The sequence below is a fragment of the Zonotrichia leucophrys genome, chromosome 9, assembly GCF_028769735.1.
Source record: "Zonotrichia leucophrys gambelii isolate GWCS_2022_RI chromosome 9, RI_Zleu_2.0, whole genome shotgun sequence".
NCBI classification, from domain to species: domain Eukaryota; kingdom Metazoa; phylum Chordata; class Aves; order Passeriformes; family Passerellidae; genus Zonotrichia; species Zonotrichia leucophrys.
Window position 1 is genome coordinate 25,074,023 of NC_088179.1, and position 24,831 is coordinate 25,098,853.

General features: G+C 53.8%; 1 protein-coding gene across 2 annotated transcripts; it reads right to left on the minus strand.

Annotated features, from left to right (window-relative positions):
• Positions 1 to 629: 629 nt before the first annotated feature.
• AADAC (arylacetamide deacetylase) lies at positions 630 to 21,176 on the minus strand. Of its 2 annotated transcripts, none has more exons than XM_064720576.1 (5): positions 21,123 to 21,176; positions 3,640 to 3,862; positions 3,342 to 3,411; positions 2,856 to 3,027; positions 630 to 1,795 (listed from the first exon to the last, which is right to left on the minus strand). In XM_064720576.1, the coding sequence occupies exons 2-5, from the start codon at positions 3,833 to 3,835 to the stop codon at positions 1,187 to 1,189; spliced, it is 1,047 nt and encodes a 348-aa protein (XP_064576646.1). In that variant the 5' UTR covers positions 3,836 to 3,862; positions 21,123 to 21,176; the 3' UTR covers positions 630 to 1,186. The 2 variants fall into 2 exon arrangements, with proteins under 2 accessions (XP_064576646.1, XP_064576645.1); XM_064720575.1 differs by lacking the exon at positions 21,123 to 21,176 and adding an exon at positions 7,234 to 7,385.
• Positions 21,177 to 24,831: the final 3,655 nt, after the last annotated feature.

The window sequence follows — 24,831 nt, forward strand, 5'->3', positions numbered from 1 at the left end:
CAATCAAAAATAGTTTAATGTTTATATTCATCTGAATGAAGATGGAAAACAGCAATCATCCCCTACACACGCCATCTGAACAGGCTGCACACACTCAGGAAAATAACTCAGAATTATTGAAGATTCAGTACCTTTTATGCAAAAGAAAAGCAGGATACGTGAAGTACCTGCCCAGTGGTTCATTTACTTAAATCAACAGTCAACCCTTGTATTCATGCTTCAGTCAAAAGTTTTAGGGTTTATATTTAACACACAAAACATTTGCATAGAGGTTATTTGTTCCACATAGCCAGCTGAACTATGTTTCTTTTCCAAGCCTATAAAATTTCTAAGCTAATTCTACTTTTAAGAAATCATATGTGAAATCTGATAAAAAATTTCAAGGACAATTAGAACACCCAGCACAAGACTTAACAGATAAGTAGAGCACAGACCATGCAGCAGTGTTATCCTAAGTGTGGGACCTTCACAGCTTCCTTTTTCCAGTGAATATCCAGTGCTGGTTTGATTCACTAATTCCTGCTAGTGCAAGGATTAAAGAAAGGAAGTAGGAGTAAGATATGTGCTTTTAAAAAAAAACAACAAAAAACCCAACACAACAAAAAACCCCAAATAAACAAACACCCCAAAAGAAACAAGCAAGCAAAGCCCAAAACACTTGCACAATTTTTTAGCCATCCCACTGGGTTTCCAAGCACTTCCCTCAAGCCGTGCAGGGCAGGAGCAGCCTGAGATGGGGCCAGGTCCCTGCTGCAGCTCCCGGTGCTTCCCTGCACCCCAGCAGCCCTGGCAGCAGCGGGGCCCTGCTGCCACATCCCACAGAGCCAAAGGGGACGGGAAGGAACGGCCCCGAGCACGCCCGGTGTGCCCACAGGCACCTGGCCCTTGGGCACACACCGCGGACTGAAGGTGCGATAGGAGAGAGAAGCAGAGCACAGAGCAGACACCAGATCCCAGAGGCTGCAGGGCCAGAGGAGGAACCCGGGGCAGTCCCGGCACTCTGGGGTTTGGGGTTCGGATGGCAGCACTGGAGGAACGCTGGGTTGGGATCAGGCTGATTTCCTGCCAGACAGGCTGGGAAACGCTCCAGCCCCAGCACCACGAGGATCACAAGGGGGACGGCGATCACGGCCAAAATGCAGCGCAGCTCCAGTCACAGCTGGGCACGCGAGGGGCTGGCCTTGGCTCACAGGTTCTCCTTCAGCCAGCCCATGCAGGTGTCGAAGAGCCGGTGGCCCAGGGCCAGCTCCAGCGGCCAGGCCAGGAAGGTCATGGCGCCGTGGAAGGCGTCCTTGGCGTGGTGGTGCGTGACGGGCACGCCGGCGGCGCGCAGCCGGGCCGCGTACATGGCGCCGTCGTCGCGCAGCACGTCGTGCTCGCAGGTCAGCACGAAGGCCGGGGGCAGGCGGCGCAGCCGGGCCTCGGGGGCCAGCAGCGGGCACGCCCGCGGGTCCAGCAGCGCCGGGAAGCGCCGTGCCAGCCCCGCGCCGCCCAGGGCCGGGCCCTCGTAGGTGTGGGCGCCCCGCATGTCGGCGGGCAGCCAGCGGCTCCAGTCGAGCAGCGGCAGCAGCGGCGCGGCCTCGGGCGGCACGTGGCGGCCGGAGGCCATGGCGGCGCGCAGGGCCGGGTCCGCGCTCAGGTACTCGCTCCAGAAGCGCACCATCAGCGCCCGCGGCAGCAGCGGCTTGTGCGCGTTGTCCCGGTACGACGGCAGGTCCAGGTCCAGCGCCTGCAGCGCTGGGTAGATCAGAACCTGAGCTTTCAGCTTGGTTTTCACTTCAGGGTCCTCCGACAGCTGCGGGAAAACAGAACCCATTGCAAAGAATCAGTAAAGGTGTCGATTCTCCCACACTCACAGATCATCTGAGGTGAAGAATGAAAATGCGCATTTTGCAACGTGAGCAAAATAGGATTATCAATAAAACCAGGATAAAGAAATTCTGAAGTCTATAGGCAGGTTATCTAAAACAGCACGCTGTAATAAAAAATCTCAAACATCAAATATAATTTCATTTTATTTCTTATATTGAAGGATAATGATTTTTGGGAAATACTCTTTCTGAAATGTTGATGCTTTCTGAAGTATTGACAGAAGATTTTCTATAGCTACTGAAAATTTCTATTCTTACATCACTAAACTTTCAGGTTTCTGGGTCTCCTTATCGTTTCACACAATTTATAGCATGTCCATCTGTTTGGTTTTTAACCCTGAGATGTTACAACTCAAGCAATTGCAATTCTGTGCATTTTGGAGATGTAACAAAATGTGACAAATTGAACATTGACATTTCTTATATGTCAACCTTTTCCCCTCTTCGCTAATAAATTTTCCATTATCTCCCTCGTTTTCTGCCTTCAGCATCCGCAGCAAATTCACCACCATTCCCAGGGTTTCGTTACAGCCCAAACAGTTTCTCAAGAGAGCAACAACATCGTGCTGACTTTGTTTAATAAAGCTGAAGGAGAAGTGCAAAAGGCACCAGACTGTATGCTCAGACACCGCAAAATTTAGTGAGGGTTTTTTTTGTTTGCTTGTTTTCCCTGCTATTTGCATCTTTATGAGTCACATAGTTAAAATTCCCTTTGCAAACATCATACCTAAACCAGACAACACGAGCTTACGGTTGGAGTGATGTAAGGCCTGACTCTAGAGGGCAGAGAGCCTTTTTAGGTGTCTGGATGGCATAAAGCTGCTGTGATGGCACTGAGTGGCTCAGGCACAGCTGCCTGGTCCCCAGAGCCCTGTGGCAATCCCACAGGCTGTGACACCCTGGCAGACCATGAGAGCAGCTTTCCTCGGTGGTGGTGAGGCTGCACAAACACCGATTTTGATCTGCAGACCGTTGGTGCTGTACCTGCTGTGCCACGGCTGCAGCCAGGTTGCCCCCGGCGCTGTCCCCGGCCACGCAGACCCGCGCAGGGTCCACCCCGTACTGGGACAGCACCTTGTCCTGCAGGAAGAACTTGGTCACCGAGTACACGTCCTCAAACTGGGCCGGGAAACGGTGCGGAGGGGCCAGCCTGTAGCTGGGGGAGGCAAGAGCAGGGTGTTAGCACCTGCTGTTAATAAAGAGAGGGGCTTGCTCGCATCTCCCTGTTGGGGGATGTCTGTTTCTGTGCCCAGAGAAGTGGGAACTGTCTGTCCCAGCTTTATTACCCACCCATCTCCCTAAAGCCAAAATAGCCACCAACCACAATCCCTGGCAGCCTCTGTTCACAAATGTGTATAAGTCAGCAGGAAAGCATGCAATCAAACACAGAAACATTGAAAAATCATATTAATTGAAACAGATTAATTTACTCCAAACCCTCATCCCATCTGGAAGGAAAATATCTCTTACTTGACTGACACCACGACAGCATTCAGCTCGTTTGAAATCCGCCGTGACATGAGATCGTAGCCGTGCATGCCTGCAATGGAAGCCCAGTGCGTGTGAGAATGGGCACACACACACACACGTACCCCAGCCTGTTCCCCTTGGCAGCACTTTGAGCTGACTTTCCCAACCCCCCCTGTTTTCAGCTGGTGAGACCCCCCGTGCCCTGCCCCTCCTGTGCCAGGTCCCACAAAACCAAAGGCAGCTCCTGGCAGGGCAGTGAGGTGTGGGCACGGACCCAGCCGCGATGTGCAGGGCTCACCTGCGTCTCCCAGGCACCAGCCGCCGCCGTGGAAGAAGAGCACGGCCCTCCTGAGCCCTCCAGGCGCCCTCTGGGGCAGGAACAGGCGCACGGGGACCCCGCTGAGCTCCGTGTCCGTCACCGTGACGTTCTCGTCGGACGTGGGAGCCACCAGCTCCACCGTGGAGATCAGCCTCAGCCCCTCCATGTAGTGCATCAGCCCCAGCAGCTCCCCCAGCTCCGACTGCAGCACAAGACAGGGCAAGCTGATTCCAGGGCAGCCTCTTCACTCCCAGATTGAATTCCCTGCAGCCGTCTGATGCTCTGTGCAGGCGTGTGAAGTTGCTGTGGCAGTCACACAAACAGGCCAGAGCAGAGTGCCCCCACCTGAGCCTGGCAGTGCCAGGAGCACTCATGGCACGCACCCACACTGCCACCAGCTGCCCAGCAAGGCCAGAGCCCGGCCAGAGCCAGGGCTGCTGCTCCGTGCCACACTCAGACTTGTGCTTGGTGTTCATGCGGGTCACCTCTGCAGCCCAGTGTCAGCTCAGTGAGCCACCAGCACCAGCATTGTCCCACAGAGAGCCACCCATGGCCCCTGGCCTGCTGCTGGCACCACTGGGGACAGCCCAGGGAGCACTGCAGAGCCACCCACAGCCACCCACAGCCCCTGCACTGCTGCTGGCACACCAGCATGGCATGGGCACAGCCCAGGGAACACTGCAGAGCCACCCAGAGCCCCTGCACTGCTGCTGGCACCAGCACCTGGGCTCCTCCACCAGAACCCCGGCAATGGGACGTGACCCTCTTCCCGCCCCAGCCTCACCACACCACAATTGAAACAAAAAGAAATAAAGCCAAACTCTTACATGTTATCTGAAGGTGAAAACAGATTAAATTCAGAGCAGGTTTGGGTTTTGAAAGGAAGAAAACAGCCAAGCCTGGTGCAGAACCTGTTTGGAGTTTGGCTTCGCAGAGAAGCTTTATTGTCCCCAGGGAGATTGTGGAGCCCCCACACTGAGTGGTTATCTGCTGACAGGTGTAACCTCTGGCCTTCCCACTCTGACAGTGGAAGCCATACAGACTGACCCTGCCTGGTGAAGTTTTTTCCTTCAAATTGTATTTAAATCAACTGCTTTATCATCATCTACATAAAACCAGGTTTTGAGCAACCTGGTCTAGTGGAAGGCGTCCCTGATCTTGGCGGGAGGGTGGAATGAGATGAAATTTAAGATCTTTGCCAACCCAAAGCAGTCTGGGATTCTGGGATTCCATGCTATAACCTTCTTTTTCAGGAGCTGGAATAGCACAGAGCTCAGCCCCTGCTGGCAGCCCTTGACAGGGATTGTCAGCGCATTTTTGAGTCACCTCTCTCCAGGCTTGGAGCGGGTGATGCCAGGGGAGCCCTGCCAACCCCAGCGTGCTGGAACTGGGAGGGAGATGAGTGGGCAGGCCCTGGCACACGGCAAAGGGAAGCACAGGTCCTTGCCATCAGCTCCATGAAAACAAACAAACACACATGCCCGCGCCAGAATTGCTGTTTTAGCCACCACATTGACACAGTTTACATAAACATGTCTCAGTTGCTGCTTTTCCCCCAAGGATTAACATCTTGGAAAAACAAATGTCTCAGTCAAAGTGAGTCCTGCTGTGACTCCAATGAGCCTGTGAAAGCCCATGGTGGGAGGAATTCCCTGAGCCCCAGCACTGAGGGTTTCCAGAGCTCTCAGGGCTGTTTTCCACAAGTGGACAATTTACATTGTGGAAAACCACTGGGCTGCTGCCTGCGGTTTCCAGGCCATATCAATAAAAGGAAATGGTGCCCTCATCTGAAAATCCTCATTGTCCCAGTGTGAGATCACTGGGTGTTACAGAGCAACAGGAAAGGCAGCCACTTTGGGGCTGGGATCCGGGTGCTTTGGAAAGCACTTTCCTTGTGCACGAGCACTTTCCTTGTGCTTTGCAAGGCATTTCCCCAGTCCCTACGGCAAGGACAGACCCACACCCTGTGCAGGGGAAGGGATCCTGGCTGTGCCCGGGCAGGGGCAGTGCCCAGGGCTCCCAGCAGGTCAGGGCTCCAGAGGGGCAGGGATTGGGATGGGGACCCTCGGGGGCAGCCCATGAGCAGGGCCCAGGCTGGGTCTCTGCTTCCACAGAGCTGGGCTGAGGAGGGGAGAGCTCTGGGGGGATGGCACACAATGGCAGCAAAACCATGCTGCTGTGTTTTGTACCTTCTCCAGGCGTTTCAGACCCAGGGCACAGGGCACTTCCTGGAATGCCTGAGGGATTTGGGGCTCAAACTCCACAGCAAGTGGCAGGTTTGCTCTCAGAGGCTGCTCCCCAGCTTGGCAGCACGTGGGCACAGCACACAAACACCAACAGGCCAGGGAGAGTTCCCAACCTCCCTGCTAAAAGAGGGGGCACCGAGGGCCCCTGAGCTCACCCATCAGGGCTGGGGGCTCCCCAGCAGCCACCACAACAGGGCATGGGCATGTGCCATGCCGTGGGGCTCTTGGCACTCCTTTTGGGAGCCCAGAGAGGATTGTACTGCCCAGGAATGCTCGAGGGTGGCACGGTGTCCCCTTGGCTCAAAGCAGCATCAGGGAGTCAGAGAGACTGCACCAGGTCCCCTCTGAAACCCAGCCCTGCCCCAGTGAGCTCGAGTCACTGCCCTCTAACTGCACGGCCACTCAGGGTACACTTGGGACAATTTAGGGCCACCTAACTCTAATTTGCACCAGGGCAGCTCCAGGGGGCTGTGGCTGTGCCCATCCCTTGGGATTATGGATTCACAGGAGATGAGAGCGCGGTTACAAAAGGCGTGCCCACAGCCCCGCCGTGCCCAGGCAGGCAGGACAGCAGCAGCAGGCACAGCCCCACCTTGCAGGCGATCACAGCACTGCTGCAGCCAGCAGGGCCTCCCTGCAGGGGGACAGGGTGGCCGGGCAGCTCCGGGCGTGCCAGGGCAATGGGCTGCCCGTGCCCGCCTCCAGCAGGGCATTCAGCAGGGCAGGCAGCAAGGCAGCACTGCTGAACACGGCTGCTTTCCTTCCCACCGCTCTCATCTTCCACCGCTCAGCCCCGAAATCAAAACAGGAGTCCCTGACACACAAAAACCTCCTCATCCTGCAGGCTGGAGAGCCCTGGAAGTACCCCCGCCAACAAGGGCTGTCTCACACAGAGATGTTGTTTTGTGCGGTTTTCAGGCCTTTTGGCCAGTGGATTTCCATGAAACCACAGAAATCAACAGAATGTGAGGGCTGCTGCAGCGTTCCCTCCCCGGCCAGCCGGGGGAGCCGGGCACGGGAGCCAGGGATGATTCAGGCAGCAGGGCTTGAGCTGCACAGCCCTGCAAGGCAGGACAAGCCTGTCTGTGCCTGTCGGTCCAGCCACAGCCCATGTCCCATTCGCCACTCTGAACGGCCCTTTCTCACGGCTGCAGGACCAAACCTTCCCTCATTTCTTTCTATCACAGTCACAGTTCAGCGTTCCATTCTGCCCTTGTGTCCGTGTGACACGATCCCCGTGTGACACACGCAGCGCGCACACACACACACGCACACCGTGCCGTATCCCCGAGCCCACAGAACCCCCCTGCCCGGCCCCAGAGCTCACCAGGTGCCCCAGGGCCCTGACGGCCGCCGAGAGGAGCATCACGGTGCCGGGCTGGGCCAGCTCCGGGGGCAGCGGGCTGTAGATGTAGTAGGCGAGCAGGGCGGCGAGGACGCACAGGCACAGCAGCCGGGCCCCCATCCTCGCACGATCCTCTCTGCGCTCCGGAGCCGCTCTCACCCTCCCACCGCCTCCCAGCGAGCCAGCGCAGGGCAAAGTTAATCCCGTGTTTTGCTTGGGTCCCGGCCAGGAGGTGATTTCTTGTGTTATCACCCGGGGCAGAGGTTACTCCGCTGCGCAGCTTCCAAAACAACAGGTTGCACCAGCAGATTCCCTGTGCAGCCGCCGGGAGCCGCCGAGCCGGCCAGTCCGGCTCCGAGCCCCGCACTGAGCCCCGAACCGAGCCCCGCATTGAACCCCGCTCCGAGCCCCACACTAAACCTCGCACGGAACCCAGAACCGAGCCCTGTCCCTGCCCCAGCCCCGCATGGAACCCCGCTCCGAGCCCCGCTCCAAGCCCCCCGGGACAGGCGGCGGAGGGAGCGGGACGGAGCGGGACGGGAGCGGCGGTGGCCGCACGGTGACGCCCAGATGCCCACAGCCGTGCCGAGTGTCCCCGGGCACCGAGCTGCCGCTCGGCAAGGCAGGAGCTCGAGCAGAGCCTGCGACACAGCGGTTTTACCTTTTCGCATTAAAATGTAGGCGATTTCTCCGGCTAAATTCTACTAGCGGGAAAACGGCACAGCTTCGTGCTCTCCTTTGGAGGAGCAGAGCAGGAACATCACAGAAAGCTGAGAGCTGAGCCATGTGCCACCTGCCCAAACACAAATGAAGATTGGCCCTTAGACTTTCAGACTTTTAAGTTCTGCCACCTCCAAATTATTCAAGTATTCTAAAAATCCATCCCTGCTCCCTGTCCTCGGCACTTCTGCAGCACAACAGCCAGTGAAAGCCCAACGTTCCTGACCCCACTCCCACAAAACCGAGAGAGAACACAGCTCCATGGCCACTCCACCCACCCTGCAGTGCCAGGTGCTGGCCAGGGCACAGGTGAGCCCACTCTGGCCCAGGTGAGGGTGGCCTGGGTCCCAGCAGTGACACGTGGACACGCCGGGCTGGGTGCAGAGCAGCAAACCCACATCCTCTTTTGCACAGCTCAGGTCTTTTGTGAGGGGCTGAGAGGTAGAACATGGGTAAAGAAGGCAGATCTCAGGTGGCACGGGAAGATAAGGCACAGCTGATGATGGGGCATGCAGGACAAAGCCCTCTCCTGCCCTGTCCCTCCCAGGAGAACAGGAGCCCCCAGGACAGCTCTGGCACGGGCAAACAGCACAGAGGAAGAGGAGGCCAGACTGGAACCACCACAAAACTGCTGTTTCATTTTGCTGCACTTAAGGAAGGTTTCCCGCTCTCCTTCCAGGCTGGTCTCCAGGTGGAAGCGTGGCTGTGCAGCGACAGCCGGGGCTCTGCTCCTGCCCCGAGGTCGCCCTTGGCTTAGGGCAGGAGCTCACAGTGCTTAACCTTGAAAGACCCAGGTCTCATCTCATGGCAGAGCCACTCCCCTGCCCTCCAGTGAACCACCCCAGCAACCTCGCTGAACCCACAGCACTCCCAGATGGAGGAAATCATAAAGTGATGTACCCAAAGGAACCGTGCAGCACCAGCTGCAATACAGAAATGCACCTATGCCAATTTTGTCAGAGCCCTTTCAGTCAAAGGGACAGCACAAGGCCTCTGTCAGACAGGGGATGAGTGCCAAATGGAGCACATGGATGCTAAAATCCAGACCCATCCCACGCAGTGCTTACCCTTCATACCTCACCCAGCACCAGCCCTGCACTGCCAGTGCTCTCCAGAGCCCACAGCAGCACCAGCACTGCTGCCTTGCTGTGCAGCACCTGCTCCCCACCACTCACAGCTTTCTAAAGCAAACATTCCGTTTAGTCCTTTCCCTCCTTATTTATTTCATTCAATAAGGTTGGATGGAGCTTGGAGCACCTGGTCTAGTGGAAGGTGTCCCATGGCATGTGGGAGGAATGAGACAATTTTAAGCCACTTCCCCAACCCAAACCATTCTGTAGTTATACAAGGATGAAATGTCACATTGCTGCTTTTCCTGCACGCAGTGTACCAAGAGCCATGCAGCATGCCCTGCTTCCCACCCCCTGCGTTCCCATGCAGTCCAGGCTGCTGGTGTTTCAGAAAAACATGAGTGCAAGGTTAAGCAGGCTAAAACCAGGGTTAAAACTGGAATGGGAAGAGCAGCAGGCAGCGTGTGCCCCTGCTCAGAGCCAGCGTTCCCTGCATCCCTGTGCTCCACGACACGGACAATCAGAGCCAGGATTGCCTGGGTGTGCTCAGCTGTGCAGAGATGGGATGGACTCAGTCAGGCACTGACCTGCCCCCTCAATAAATCAGCAAAAAATAAATGTTGCAACATCAGGCTGAGCTTTCAAACTGTGGTTTGGAAAGGAGATATGCGTAAGTTTATAACCTTGCACCTTGTTTGTAACAGCAATCCAGGCTTACAGCCCAACACCTGTTTGTAAAGCAGTCCCTCTTCACCCCCTGGCACCCCAGTGCACCTCCAGTGCCTGGCCCCCCACAGCATCGCAGGCCCTTGCTTTGTCTGTCAGCCACAGAGTCATTCAGGCTGGAAAATCCCTCTAAAACCATCGAGTGCAGCCGTGCCCTCAGCCCTGCCCAGGGCACCGCCAGCCCCTGTCCCCAAGTGCCACCTCCACACGGCCTCTGCGGGGCTGGGGACGCCAGCACAGCCACGGGCAGCCTGTGGGCATCAATTCCCACTGTGCCAGCTCAGCCTGCCCTGGGGTGCAGGTGTCAGCACTGCCTCGTGTGCGGGTACATCCCTGCTGTGGCCCTGGCTGTGCCCAGGCGTGCCCTGGCAGTGGTGTGCCCGCACAGGTGTGCCAACACTGCCCAGGCTCACACAGGTGCGGGCTCACACAGGTGTGCCCACACCGGTATGCCAACACCGCCCAGGCTCACACAGGTGGGGGGACCCACACAGGTGTGCCTGCACAGCCGTGCCCGCACAGGTGAAGGGGAGGCAGCAAGGCCGCAGGTGCCTGCCCCGCAGTGCCCACCGCAGCGCTGGGCTCCCATGCGAAGGAAGCTTTTCGGAGAGGAAGGGAGAGGCCGCCGGGCGGCAGTGCAGCCCCGCTTTCTTCTTTGTTGGTATCTGTACTTTCAATGCTACTCACAGGACTGCAGGCTGGACTGTTTCTGTGGAATGGAGGGATGGCATCCACAAGAAATTTTATACAAGAGAATTTGGACACTGCTGTTTCATCTGTTGCTTATTACCAAATTGCAAGTTGTGTAAATGGAAACAAATGTCTTATTTGACAATGCATTCATACCCTGAACTGAAAAAAGCAATTCTCTGAAACTTTAGTAAGCAGAAGTATGGCACATGCAGTATTTCTGAACACAAGACAAAGCAGCAGCTCCAGAAACACACTGTGTTCATGTAGGCATTAAAGCAGCCAATAAAACATCTTCCAACTCTGTCTAAAAAGAACATTATTATCAGGATAAGACAATGGGGGTTCTCAAATAAGTCAGTGTTTTGCTTTGATGCCTTCAGACTGAAATCTTGCTTTTAAACATGCAGCTTTACTGTTTGGCAGGAAGGCAGCAGCACTTTTGCTTTCCACTCCTTCTGTTCCGGGTGAAGCAGCAGCTGAGAGCTGCTCCTGGGAGTGCAGAACCAGCTCTGCACCAGCACAGCGGCTGCTCTGCCAGGTGAGGAGAGAAACCCCCAGTGAGCACACACAGGGCCAGGACTGAACGCTCCCAAACACTCACTGAGCTTCTCCTCTCATTAAACTTGTGGTTCAAAGTCATTTAGGGAACCTGAACATAACGATTTCATCTAGCTCACACCTCCCACTGCCACCTTCTCACTGTCCATCTAGCTCTGGTTCTCATACAGTTTCCCATTTTACAAAAACAAGCACAATTCCTGAACTCTGGATCCAGCAGCAGCTCGCTGGAATTGGATTTGCCATCCTGGGGGAACAGAGAAAGCAGAGAAGAACCTGAGGGACAATCAGCAGGAATCTTACACACAGTTAAAGCAGTAAATTTTAAAAAGTAGTTGATAAAATTGAAGCCCAAGGCAGTCACTTGGAAGGGGAATGGCCACCCGAAATACCACAAACAGAAAAGGGACCATTTGGGAAATGTTTGCAGCAAGAAGGGGCTTGGAACTGTTTGCTCAAACATGTCTCTGGCTCTGTGAATGCACAGATGTGCACCAGCAGGAGCACATGTTGGAGGCTGAATTCTGAAATTAGCGACACTTTGGAACTGCAGGGCCACCAGGCACGCCAAGGATGAGGAACAGGAGGGACATTATCCAAACCAGAGGTTCACAGCTTCTCCAGCTGAGCTGCCACGGCACTGGGGGACTGAGCTCTGAAATGGAAGTGCAATAGCAAATGAGAGAAAAGCACAACAAAGCCCAGGATTTGGTTACTTTGCTGTTCACCTCACCAAATGAACACTTTGGGATGTTTCTGAAGGGTACACACAAGGTTATGCAGAGTTCCACCTGCTCTGGGTGCAGCTCCAGCCCACGGCTCCAGGGCAGCCCCACTGTCCCTGGGGCCAGGGCAGCCACTGCGGGTCTGTGCCTGAGGGCAGGGGCTGCAGAATGAGGGAGGGCAGCTCCTCCTGCCCAGCTCCAGGGCCTGGGGGGCTGCCCGGGCTGAGGGACACCCCCGGGGTGGGCTGGGGTGGGGTGGGATGCAATGGGATGGCATGGGATGGGATGGGGATGGGGTGGGATGGGATGGGGTGGGCTGGGATGGGGATGGGATGGCACGGGATGCAATGGAAGGATGTGGGACTGCCCAGACACAGCCTGTGCTGCTGCCAGGGGTGCTGGGCACTGCCCAGCCCCGCTCCTGCCCTGCTGGCCTGGCCCTGCTCACACTCCCTCCTCCAAAATCAGGAAAAAGGAAAGCAGGGATGGGGATTCCCACGTGCTGGGAACACTGATATTGCTGCTGAGCAGATAGAGCCACAGGACTAGCAGAAAGTGCCCATTTGCACTGGATCTCACATTCAATAAACCAAATATGCAGCAGTGCTGGGAGTTCCACTGGCTAGGAGATAACCACGTGGCTTGTGCTGAATGGGCTCAGTGTCCTGGGGAAAGCGTGGGCTCCTGGGACACAGCGTGCCCCCCAGGTGCATTTCACATTTCCCTCTCCACAGATCTCTCTTCTGCTGTTTGCTTCTCCCAAAGCTGCCCCAGGCCCACCTCCCTGCAGGGCCCTGCCAAAGGCTCTCCCTTGCATAAGCAGGTCCTGCTGCCCAGACCTCATTTCTACAAAGCTTTTTCTTTCATTTTGTAAGCAGAAAATCTTGACTTTCTTAATTTGTTCCTTTTGTGACTAGGAGAGGGAAAGGACACAAGCAGGAGTAATTCTCACCAGCTGCTGGAAACACCAACACAAAAGACCCCAGGAATGTTTCTTTATGCAAGAGGAGGTTTGGCCAAAGGGCCACAGACACTTGGCTGTGTATTTGTGAGAGAACGGTTAGGCTAAAACCCTTGTGCCACCAGGTACCATCCCCTGGGGCCATCCCTGCAGCAGGGCCAGGAAAATGGATTTTAACGGCTCCTATTCCCACTGGAAACTAGGGGCTCAGCACGTGCCTTGAGCTGTTTTATTTTTCAGTATCAGTCTCATTACATGGCTATGACAATGGGAAGATGCCAGCAGCTCACATTCCAAGCAGCAGACCAAGAACTTAATATTACAACTTACTTTATAAGCTTCTTGACCAATCACACAAAGCAAAAGCACATTGACAGTAGTTCTGTCCAACCACCATAAGCACAGGTATCTTTGGTTAAAACAATGCTTGCTTATTTCAAATACAATACCTGCTTGTAAGCCTTAAAACACAATCACAGAGCTCCATTATTAAGCTTTAACCTTCCTAATATCTTACTGATAAACTTTTCTGCAGCTTAGAGAGTTATTCTAGACAAGCGTTAATACACAGACGATTGCTCTATTTGTCCTTGCTTTTCTACAGTTTAAATGATTTTTCTGCTGACCAACCTCATGGCTGCTGCTTGGCTCTGCTCACAGTTCTGCTGCCTCTGGGGCCTGCCTTTGCAGCTTTCCCAAACCCTCTGATTCTGTGGATTCCCACGCTCTGGGGCTGTTTCCCTGTTTCCCCCGTGGGGCAGCGCCCAGCCAGGCATTGCACCCACGTCCCTGAGGCATCACTGCTGCTGCTCAGGTTTCCCCATTTACAGAGCAAGGCCCGGGGCTCCCACTGGGTGATTTGGAGTGGAAACCATCTACCATTATAACTCACTAAAACCTTTAAAAATCCATTTCTGTCTTTAATAATAATAGTGCAAGCTAAGCAAATAGCTCTCAAACCACTTCTGCAAATATTAAATCAGCTCCAAGACGGTGTTTTGCCTGTGGGGAGGCGAAGCAGGGATGGAAATGGACTCCTGGCTTTGCACGGGACAGGGGCAAACCTGACTGCTGGTGCCTGCAGGCTCCTGGAAAAGCCTCCCTTTGTGGCCCCATCACTTACAAAACACTTTGGAAAGTGCATCCCATCATTGTGTCATGTGTAAAACCATTAAAATGCTGCAAGAGAATCCACAGCCTGTGCCAATAGCCAACAGAGCCGAGGAAAACAATCAGAATATTAACAGGACTGAGATTTCTGCTGGGATTTTACCAAGGACTGGCCAAGAGGGTTGACCAAAATTCATAGAAACAGCCTCAGGATGTGAATGGTGTCAGACTAAACCCCCACAGCTCCTGCTTTTCAAACAACGCCAGCAATCAGCAATCAGTGTTTCTTGCCCCAGCCCCTGGCAGCCTGGGCACCCTTCCTGTGGCATTTAACTGAGGGCAGCTATGCCCAGAGTGCTGCAGGAGCTGCACGCCCACCCAGGCAGCAGGACAATTTTACAACAAAAAGGATATTTTGAAAATTATAAAATGCATTACAGAAGATTTAGCTTCTACAAAACAGAAAAATCGACTTCAGAAGGAGGCTGACTTCAAGCCACAAAGAGGCAAATATAAAATTATCAATGTCTGCATTTGAGTGGAAACTCTGAGTTCCTGAGCAATTTCATTCCCACTGTAATGCTGCTCCAAGCAGGAACTTTCACTGTCAGCCCTGCTGTAATCCTGCCACAACCAGAAACGTTTATGGTTTTTCCATGGGCTGCATTCTTTCTGGCCAGGAACAAATTCTGGCTCTCGCTGCCAGAGCCAGCTCATCCCGAGGTGTTCCCAAGCTGACAGCCCAGGAGCAGCCTGGCTGCTCAGCCTCGGGAAAAGGGGCAGAATTCCTGAATTCCCCAGCAGAGCAGCCTCAGGGAAAAGTCAGGCATGTAATCCAGTTACTCAGGCTCTCTGGCTTGTCTTGGTCTTGAAATAAAACTATTTCAAAAGCTACACCTAGAAATGTGTCACAGCCTCCGAATGACACGGATGAGCAATTCAAACACAATCTGCTGCTGCAGGTGGAACAGGCTCCCTCCTTCCATCCAGTAACAGCAGCTCAGGAAGGAAAATCTTCCTGATATTCTGGGCTTTGCTCCAGAGCACAAGGGGAGGGCAGTGGGGCAGGGACAGCGCCCCAGAAATGCCCATGCAAAGGGCACCCGATGCCCACTGACACTCCCAGAATGCTGCATGTGTGGCAGTGACCACAGGAAGGAACTGCAGCTGCAAACCTCCTGCAAGAAAAGGGGAAAGGGAGAAAAACCAGGAAAGGTTTTTCTGGAAGAGGGAGAAAAGGAAGAAAAACCTCCTGCAAGAAAAGGAACTGCAAGAAAAACCAGGACAGCATTTGATACCCAAGGAAGCAGAGAGGAGGAACACCAATGAGTCAAAGAGCTCAGTGGCTTAACAACTGTGAGAGCTGTTACATCCAGCATTCCTTGACTCCCTGCTGGCTGCTGTTTCCATGCAGTGCTTCGGTTTTAACACAAAGTTACAGCTCATAATGCTGGCGAATAAATCAGCCAAGAACAGAGTGTCCATCCAGAACAGAGAGAATCTCCTCATGCCCTGCCCGGCCAGGCCAGGCAGGAGAGGAATGCAGCAGTGGAGGTGAAGCTCTCTGTCCCCGTGGGCAGCCCCAGAGCTGCTGAGCCCCCATTGCAGGGGAGGCTTGGGGGCAAAGCCCTCCCAGCCCTGCCCCATTCCAGGGCTGCTCTGGACTCTCAGAGCCCTGCACAGCCAGGCAGCTCCTGCACAGCCTGCTCTGGGAAGGTGTTTATGCTCAGCTTTATGTTCTCCCACCATGTGTCTCTCCTGCACTCCTGCTGCTGAAAGCGCATTTCGCTGAGGTGGCTGCTCCTCTCATGGCCATACAGATAAAATTTATTGTCTTCTTAATACAGGGAATAAAATGGTAAAATCTGTCACACACACACACTGCTGTGCTGGCTTTGGCTGGGCTTAAACCACAGCAGCTGCTTATCTCAGAATCAGGATAAACAAATCACACTGGCTCAATGCTGCACTGCAGGAAAGGTGCTGGCCCCAGATCTGTTCTGCAATGCTTATTACAGACATGTGCCACTAATATCAGTACTTCTCATGCTTCAGAAAATCATTTATCCACGTGACACGAGGGGTTTGTCTCTGAGCATTTCTGCCCACCACAACCTCAGTGCCATTCCCACAGCCTGGCTGGATTTCAGGCTCCCCTGGACACCAGGCCAGGGGGGTTAAACCCTTGTGCCCATCAGTGGGAACTCTACAGCAAACCTGCATCCTCCCAGCCAGGAGAACCAGAGGAGCAGAGCTGAGACCAGGGTGCCAGGGCCCTGCAGGGCTCCTCCAGCTGAGCAGGGCTGCTGGCATTTGCCAAATGTGTTTAGTTTCATTTATCCCCTCAAATATAACCAGACACATCCAGCCTCTCGAGCCAGCATGCGCTCACATAAACATCTGAGCTGGGGAAAAAATAATGGAGTGCTGGCAGAAAGGGAGCCAAATGTGTTTGTCAGAGGCACTTGGATTTGCAAAGCCAGCCCTCTAAGCCAGCTCAGTCTCTGGAAATCAGGGGGAGTTTACCCATGTCATCACTGGATCAGAATTTGGCCCCCCATCCCTGCTCACCACGACCCAGAGATGGAATCCAGCTCATGCACACCCAACCAGGTATTTTCTGCACGGAGTCACGAGGGAAAGCTGCCAGCAGGACAGGGTGAGCCCTGGCACCCTGGGCTTGGTTTGTACTTGAGCCAGCATTAACAGGGAGAGGGAAAGCCAGCAGGAGACCCTGCCCAGGAGAATGCCAGGCAGAGCAGGGCTCAGCACAGGGAAAGTGCCTGAGGTTTCAAAGGAAACCCCAGCTCCATGTTTGTACACAACTCTCCCAAGCATCTGCACTTCAAAGATTCCAGCCACGTGGCCTCTCTGCCAGATGTTTCCTATTCTTCTGAGACCAGAGAGGGATGGAGGGAGCAGAGTGCAGCTTCTGGGCCAGAGCAGCCCTTTGGAGACAGCCTGGGCACAGCCTGGAGCTGCAGCATCCCCAGTGCTCCTCAGAGCTCCCCAGAGACACTGTCCCAGTGCCTGGAAAGCAGCACCAGGGCCCCAGGGTGCTCCTGTGAGGCACTGCTGGGGTGTGCCAACAGCCAGCCCCACGAGCACACGCAGGCGCGGCGTGGCACGAGGGAGCCAGGGCTGTCTGAGCCAGCAGCACCAGCCCTGCTGAGGCCTGGGGTCTGCAGCAGCTCCCCACCCTGTCCCTGATTCCCCACCTTGGCCCTGCTCCGTCTTGTCCCTGATCCCCCCTGCAGGAATTGCAGCTCCCAGAGGGAACCTCACAGACCCTTGGTGCTGCAGTGAGACTGACACAAACAGCAATAAAATGCAATTTTCACTCACACATCGTGCCATCCCATGGCCAGCGGGGCACAGAGGCTGCCAGCTTTGCCCAACACACACGATGCAAATCTCAGGACTGTAACATCTTTCTAGGGCAGTCGCTTTGGACCTCACATTGTCAGCAAAACCAGAACAAAGCCAAAGGCTTTCTGCTAAACACAAGGAGATAAAGCGAACCAGAGGCCAAGAGCATGTGAATTTACAGCTAACTACTCCCAGGCAGCAACTCTGGTCTTGGCTAATTTCAACATCAGAAAATGTTTTTCCAGGAAGGACTCAGAAATGAGCTGAGTCTTCCAGAAAGGGAAGGAAGCCAAGCTGTCCTTTTTCATTCTTGTACTGAAAAGGGAATTCTGAAAGTCCTTTTCTAGGAAAGGAAAGACTACATTTCATTCAAATGCTGGGAAAGCAGTAGTTTTGCCCAGGTAAGCTTTGGGCTCCCCCACCTGTGGGCACAGGGTCAGGGTGGCTTTGAGCTGCTGCCCCAACGCTGCCAGCCCTGCCCTGGGCTGCTCCTCAGGGACTGCAGGCACAGGGAACACGGGAGGGGCAGGCAGCAGCCCCAGAGCCACCCACCCCTTCCAGCAGGGAACCTGGTGCTGTGCTGTGTTTGCAAACGCAGAAAATCTCCTGTGATTAATTCCAACGTTTACTGCAAATAAATCCGGTGTTTAGAGTTGTTGTCCAAGTGCTTTGCACATAAACAAGGGTTATTAACATGCTGGCAGAGGTTTAGAAGCTGTTTAATTGCACGAGTCCCCGCTGGCAGGGGCAGTTCAGCAGGACAAACCCCTGGACTGGACCCAGAGCAGCCTCTGGCCACGGGCTGGGCTCAGCACAGCACCAGCCTGGGCTCCAGCACCTGCAGGGCTCAGCTGCCCTGGGACATCACTGCTGCACCCACACTGACACCCCCCCAGCCCGAGACACCACCGAGCAAAGAGCCGCTCTCTGTTCCATCAGGAAACTGAGGCAAATGTCGTAGAAATAAGAACAACATTGCTGGGGCTTGTGAGCAGAGCTGCTGAACGTGTGGCTCAAGAACTGCTGAAAGAATTAAGGACACATTCCTTTCAGCCTGATTCAACAATTTTCTTTATGTAAAAAAATGCAGCATTACGCTGACTGTTGTGGAAAATTCACCAGTTTTTAGCAGAGACGTACCAGCTTTAAACAGAAAGCTCTCAGCCTGCATTCATAACTTGCTGCAGTTTCACCAAGACCAGCATTAAAGTCTTTCCTGATCTATTTCCTATTGTGAGATCCAGTCATTCCAAACCGGAGCCATTGCCATGTCCTGATCAAAGCAAAGGGTTTCTCTACAGCAGTGATGTATTGTACCTACAGCAGCAATGCCTTGCACCCACAGCCTCTCCAAAATCAGTGATTTGTCCTAGTGCAGCCACAGAAGTCAGTCATGCTTTTGGGCTTGACCTGTCTTCAATTAAAGACTCAGGAAGACAGTCAGAGTTTGAGATTCCTAATGCAGCACATTTAATTTCCAGATGCAAGCCAAGGAATAAACAGAAAAGAACATTTATTTTAGCGGCTGTCGAGTCGCTTCCAAGTGCTCTCTATCCCACATCCCTGACAGGATAAATAAAACCAGATCACGCTGGGATGAGTGCAAGGGATCCCAAATCCCAGAGCCTGAGGATCCCTGCTTGCCCAGGGGTCCCTGAGGGTCCCAAACCCCAGAGCCCTGAGGGTCCCTGCTTGCCCAGGGGTCCCTGAGGGTCCCTGCAGCACCTCCAGCCCTGAAATGCCAGGGTAGGAGCACAGTGCCCCCAGCCTGGCACCAGGGTCTGCCCCACACTCTGCCCCTTCCCCGAGCCCCCAAATGATGGAATTTGCACTGAGGGCTGTGCCAACAGCAACAGGGAGGCCAGGAACCAGAGCAAGCTGCGGGGTGAAGCAGTGGAGGCTTGCTGCACTTTGATATGTACAAAAGCATCGGATTTCCTGACTCCAGCACTGCAGCTGGATATGCCATAGGAGGCCTGCTGGAAGAAAACTGCTCTGGAATAGTCTGCAGCATTCATCCCTGGAGAGTCTCTTACATTCATAATGGAAAGGACATTTGATCCAACCGACAGCCCCGACACAAACCAACACACAGAGGAGTCTGAAACCCTCTCCAAACCAAAGGGAACACGAGAGCAGCCCCAGGGAACCAGGCAGGAAAGGCTGTGCCCCCACCAGCCCCTTTTGTTTCAGAGCTTTTGTCCCATCCAGCACTGCTGAGGGGTGCCAGCATCACCAGGGATGTGCCAGCAGGGCAGGGCAGAGCTGGCACCGCCTCCCAGGGCACTCCCACACCTGGAGCCAGGTGCCAGGGCAGGGCTGGGCAATGCTGGCACCTCTCCCAGGGCACTCCCACAGCTGGGCAGGTCAGAGCTGACAGCCCAGGGCCAGGCAAGGCCCTGCTCCACACCTGCACTGCAATGGCACCAAAAGGCATTCCACAGGTAAATAAGTGCTCTCACAAACAGACAACTGTACACTTCTTTGGTGTGTGAGATTGGCCCTGGTTTCCTGGAATTGGAGTGGAATTCACTTCACTGATAAAAACAAGTTTGTTTGAGCCTCTGGGCCCAGGGGCCTGGATCTGTGCCACTACCAATACATCCATAGCTCAGAGCTACCACAACAAGACAAAGCCCAACATGCTCTAGAGATCCCTTTAGTGATGTAATTAATTCAGAATTGCCCCTTCCCTTGCAGTAGTGAGGCAGTAGCCCAGGGCCCTGGCCAGCACCATTACTGGGTTACTGGGAATGGCACAGGCGGCCACTCCAGTGCAGCCGGGCTGCTCCTGCTCATGGCCCTCACTCGAGGAGTGAGGCCATCAAATGTGGCACCTGCCACCCTGAACTTCCTCCTGTGCTCCAGCAGGCTCCAGACATTTTCAGCATTGCACTTTAAAACACCGAGTCACACTGCTCTGTGCCACAGCTCAGAGATTCTCTGCAGGGGTTTGAGGTCAAACTCAGCCTGAGACCCAGAGTGCAGAGCACAGACAGACACTGCACAACCTCACTCGCTGCTGGAGCAGAACTGGCCAACACAGATTCAGAGCCTCACCTGCAGACGTTTGTGAAGTGGCTTTTTGACCAGATCTTGATTTTGTCTGTGGTGATCCCCTTTAAAGCACAACACAAATAATCTTATTAAGTCTAATAAGTGACACCACAGCTCCAGCGTGGTTTAAATGTTGAACACATTTAAACCACATCCAGAGCTAAAAGCACAGCAGCTCATGAGCATTTAATTTGCCATAGGGCACGGCCACTTCCAGAGCTTTGGGAAGCCAACAGCCACATGGCAGCCCCTGTCAGCCATTCAAGGAGCCATAGGAAAATATTGTTAAGACAAAAGTAGCAGAAGAGACAGTGGGAGATCATTGTCCAGCTATGACCTCATTGTTTCAATTAGGAGAATTACAATTTTTAAAGGATTTTAAATTAGATATTCTCAGCTACTTGAAAGTGGTGGAGAACTACTCTGCTGAGCATACAAATGGAGAAAAAGGAGAAAGTGACAAGTTTGAGCTCTCCACTTTTCAATCCATATCACACTTTCCATGCCTTCTCCTCCCAAACAATTCCTCACATGCTATTCCAGAGAAAAGCTATTCCATCACTTAGAACCAAGGGTTTTAAAATGGCCCAGCAAGGTGAGCATCCCCTCTGCCTTCATCAGCTTATCAGTGCCAGTTCTCCCCCAGCCCAGCACTGCTCATTTGGCACACACAGCCCCAGAGCCCACATTGACTGTTTGCTGGCACAGCCACAGCAGGAAAGTCTGCCAGTGCGAGTTAAACTCACTCAGGAGAGTAAATCCAGTTCTGTGTGACCCACCATGGGGAGCTCAGCAAGCAAACCACATTCCCTGGGTGAAAACCACTCTTCCTCCCTGTGCTGCCAGCATGAAAACCCCAGGGTGGCACTGAGGCTTCCTTACCTGCAGAACAGGCACCTTTGCCTCCCTTCTCCCCACGGTTCAGCACAGAAGAGCTCTCATTTTCTAGTCTTTACCTTGACAGGCTCATGCAGTAATTCCTGCATCCAAGAGGCTTCTCACACCCTGCCATTGCTGGTTTTCAGTCCCAAGCCTCCAAGCAGGGACTCGGGCACAGCAGAGAGCCCCTGCCCAGCCAAACAGGCTCTGCCCCTGCGCCTGCCCTAAACAGCACCAGGGCTGTGCCTGCAGGAGGCACCTGAGAGCAGAGCAGCTCCTGCCCGAGCAGGGTGGGACAGCGTGACGGGCAGGGGAGGCTGCAGCTCACACCTGGGCTCTGCCGTGAAACTTCATTTCATTGTCACGGGGAAATACAACAGAATCCAGAAACACACTGTGACCCGTAACCTGGGAATAAACGGCCATAAAACATAATTCAGAAACACACTGTGACCCGTAACCTGGGAATAAACAGCCATATAACATAATTCAGAAACACACTGTAATCTGTAACTTGGCAATAAACAGCCATAAAACACAATTCAGAAACACACTGTGACCCATAACTTGGCAATAAACAGGCATGCCTCATCTCCCTTACCCAGAGGTTTCTCTTGGCTTCTTTGGGTGAAGGCAGGGGTTGGTTGGGTGTTTCTGTTTGTTTTTTCAACAATTTAAAAGCTGAATTAAAGACCAATGTGCAGGGCCATCTTCAGCAGATGACAAATTGTTATTCCAGAACAAGCAAAACTTGTGCAGCAAAGATCAGCTTTTGGTTTGCTGGGAGATGTTCAGGTTCTTGTTAATGAACTGCAGAACACTTTCCTTTAATTACTGCATTAGACCCATAGGTTATGGGGGCTACGGATTTGTAGGCTTGCTGCCTTATCCTGTGGATGTAAATCCATGATGTATAGTGGCCATCCAGAAACAGGAACATGCCTGATTAATCACCCTCAGGAAACAACTGCAAAGAGCAAGACAGAGACCTCCAAAATCTGGTTCAGTGCTGCTTTTGCAATTCCAACCGTGAAATACCACTCCACTAATGTAAAAGCTGAGTGTTGAAAGCATCCAGGCTGCACCTGCAGAAGTGCTTTGGCAGGAGGGCCTGGAGTGGATCTGCAGGTGCCTGACAGGAGATTAAAGATCTCCCCGAGAGCACAGGAACCCCTGGGGGAGCAGATCAAACATGGAATTACCCCGGCTGAGGACCTGCTCCAGTAATGAGGAGAGCAGATCTTCCTCGGGCACACCGAGGGTCAAACAGGCTTTTCCTCTGACTGCAGGGACAGACAGCCCTCCCTGCTGTCTGTCTAACCCACCTCCAGCACTGCCCAGGAAACAGAGAGGGGTCACAGCGTCCCAGACAGAAAATGCAAACCCTTCTCCACTCAACAGGTGCTGGCCGTGCGGGGTGAGGCAGCCAGAGGAGCTGCTGTGGCTGCCCACCCGTGGGTGATTCACCCAGCCCCGCGTCATCCCTGCTGCAGGGGCTTCAAAAGCAGCAGCACGGGGGTCCCTGGCCCTCACACCCGGTGTGGACATCAAGGACAGCCCATCCCTCCCAAAGAGGAGGGATTGTCTCCAGCCTGGGGGCTGGGGGAGCACGGGGGGACAGGAGGGGTCTGGGGTACAGGGGGGCAGAGGACTGGGTACAGGGGGACAGAAGGCACCTGGAGTGCAGGGGACAGGAGGGGTCTGGGTACAGGGGGACAGAAGGAATTGGGAGCACAGGGGGACAGAAGGAATCGGGAGCACAGAGGGGACAGGAGGCACCTGGAGTGCAGGGGGGACAGGAGAAGTCTGCTGACAGGAGGAACCTGGGGTACAGGGGGACAGAAGGAACCTGGAGCACAGGGGGGACAGAAGGAATCTGGAGCACAGGGGGGACAGGAGGAGTCTGGAGCACAGGGGGACAGAAGGAATCGGGAGCACAGGGGGACAGGAGGAGTCTGGGGTACAGGGGGACAGAAGGAATCGGGAGCACAGGGGGGACAGGAGGAATCTGCTGACAGAAGGAATCTGCTGGGCACAGGAGGCACAGGAAGGCAGCCATGGCCCCTTTACAGCCTGCACTCCTCTGAGGGCAGCACTGGTGCCCTGAGCTCAGCACCCCCTGCCCACACAGACAGCACCACTGTCCCTTTGCTAGCACAAAGCACCAGCAGCTCCAAGCACTGACCCTCCAGAGCCACTGGCTGCTTTGCTGGGAGCCTGTCCAGCTCATTACAGAGGAGCTGGAATGTCTGGCTGTGGCCTGAGCCCCAGGAGAGCTGTACCCAGGTGTGTTATTGTGAAAATCCCCAGCACGGCGCTCGGAGGGTCCTGTCCTCCTTTCCAAGGATCCAGCCACCCACCAGGCATTGGGAGAGCTGGGCCAGCAAGAAGCTGTGAAGGAGAAGAACAGCATGAAAACACTTTGCACAGGGCCTTTGAGGAGAATTGGCACGATGTGGAGAGAAGAGAGGGCACGAGGAGGGACAAACGGAGGCGGAGTGGGAATGCAGGAACAGAGGCACCTGCAGGGCTGGCCTGGGAAACAGCAGGGACAGCATCACAGGGGAACAGGGGCATGGGGAGGGACCAGCCCATGCCTGCAATGGAACAACCAATGTAAAACCAAACATCATCAAACAAAACCCAGGTACATAATTCAGGCACCTAATTAAGATTAGAATTGCATAAAAAACCCGTTTGCCGACACTGATGCATGAAACACACCAGAGTGGTGTTCTCCAAAGCTACCTCCTTAATAGAATTTCTATTGACTTGCCCACTGTACCTGCCCTCTGTACCTGCCTGTGCCCCAGGAGCACACAAACCACACAGATGAGCTGTGGAGCAGCTCTGCCTTCCCTCCTGGCTCAGACAAAGCCAGGTTATTCCACAGAAAGGTACGTTAGGAACTGAACTGCTGAAAAATGAGCTGAAATTGTGAAATTCCATTTTTGATGCATACAATTTGCTGTGCAGATGCAGTTCACAAACACCTCCCTCACTCAGCTTTCCCCTTCCCAGCACTCCTGAGCTCACACTCAGTCACACTTTCTTGCCAAAATATAGTTTCCCTTCACAAAAATCTCCCTTCATTCTCCCTGTAATGAATTCCAGCTAAACCAATGTCTCACAGTCAGACACGGGCCAGGATTGCCAGCAAAGCAGCGAGCTCAGCCGGGGTTTGTACAACCGTTGTGCTCCCCGTAAGGCTGCCCTGGGAGATCCCAGCCACATCACAATAAAATATTCCACATGTTCCCCAGCCACCTTCCGGAGGGAGAGCTTTGTATCTCTTGTAATGTAATGCTCTGCCTCTCAGCAGTGGGAGCTGCAGCTTAATGACAACAGACAGCACATCCTGAGATGAAAACCCTGCTCTTAAAATATTGACAAGGTCCACATACATTTATAACATTTGTTTTTATTTTAATGCAGATTTTCAGATATGTGATTTTGGAAAATATTCTCAGAAGTGACTTCAGCTCCTTGTCTACCATGTCTACAAATTAAGGAGACTCGTACAAATAATTTAAAAATGTCTTTTACCTTGAGTTTAAACTCACAGAAGCACAGCATTGGAATGTGTCACTCCAGAAGCCTTGACCTCAGCCTCCCAGAAGAAAAAAATTGATGAACTGAAAGAGAGCAATTGATGCTTTGCTTTTCAAACAGTAATTAAGATGGAGAAAAGGCACATAACAACAGCCTTCTC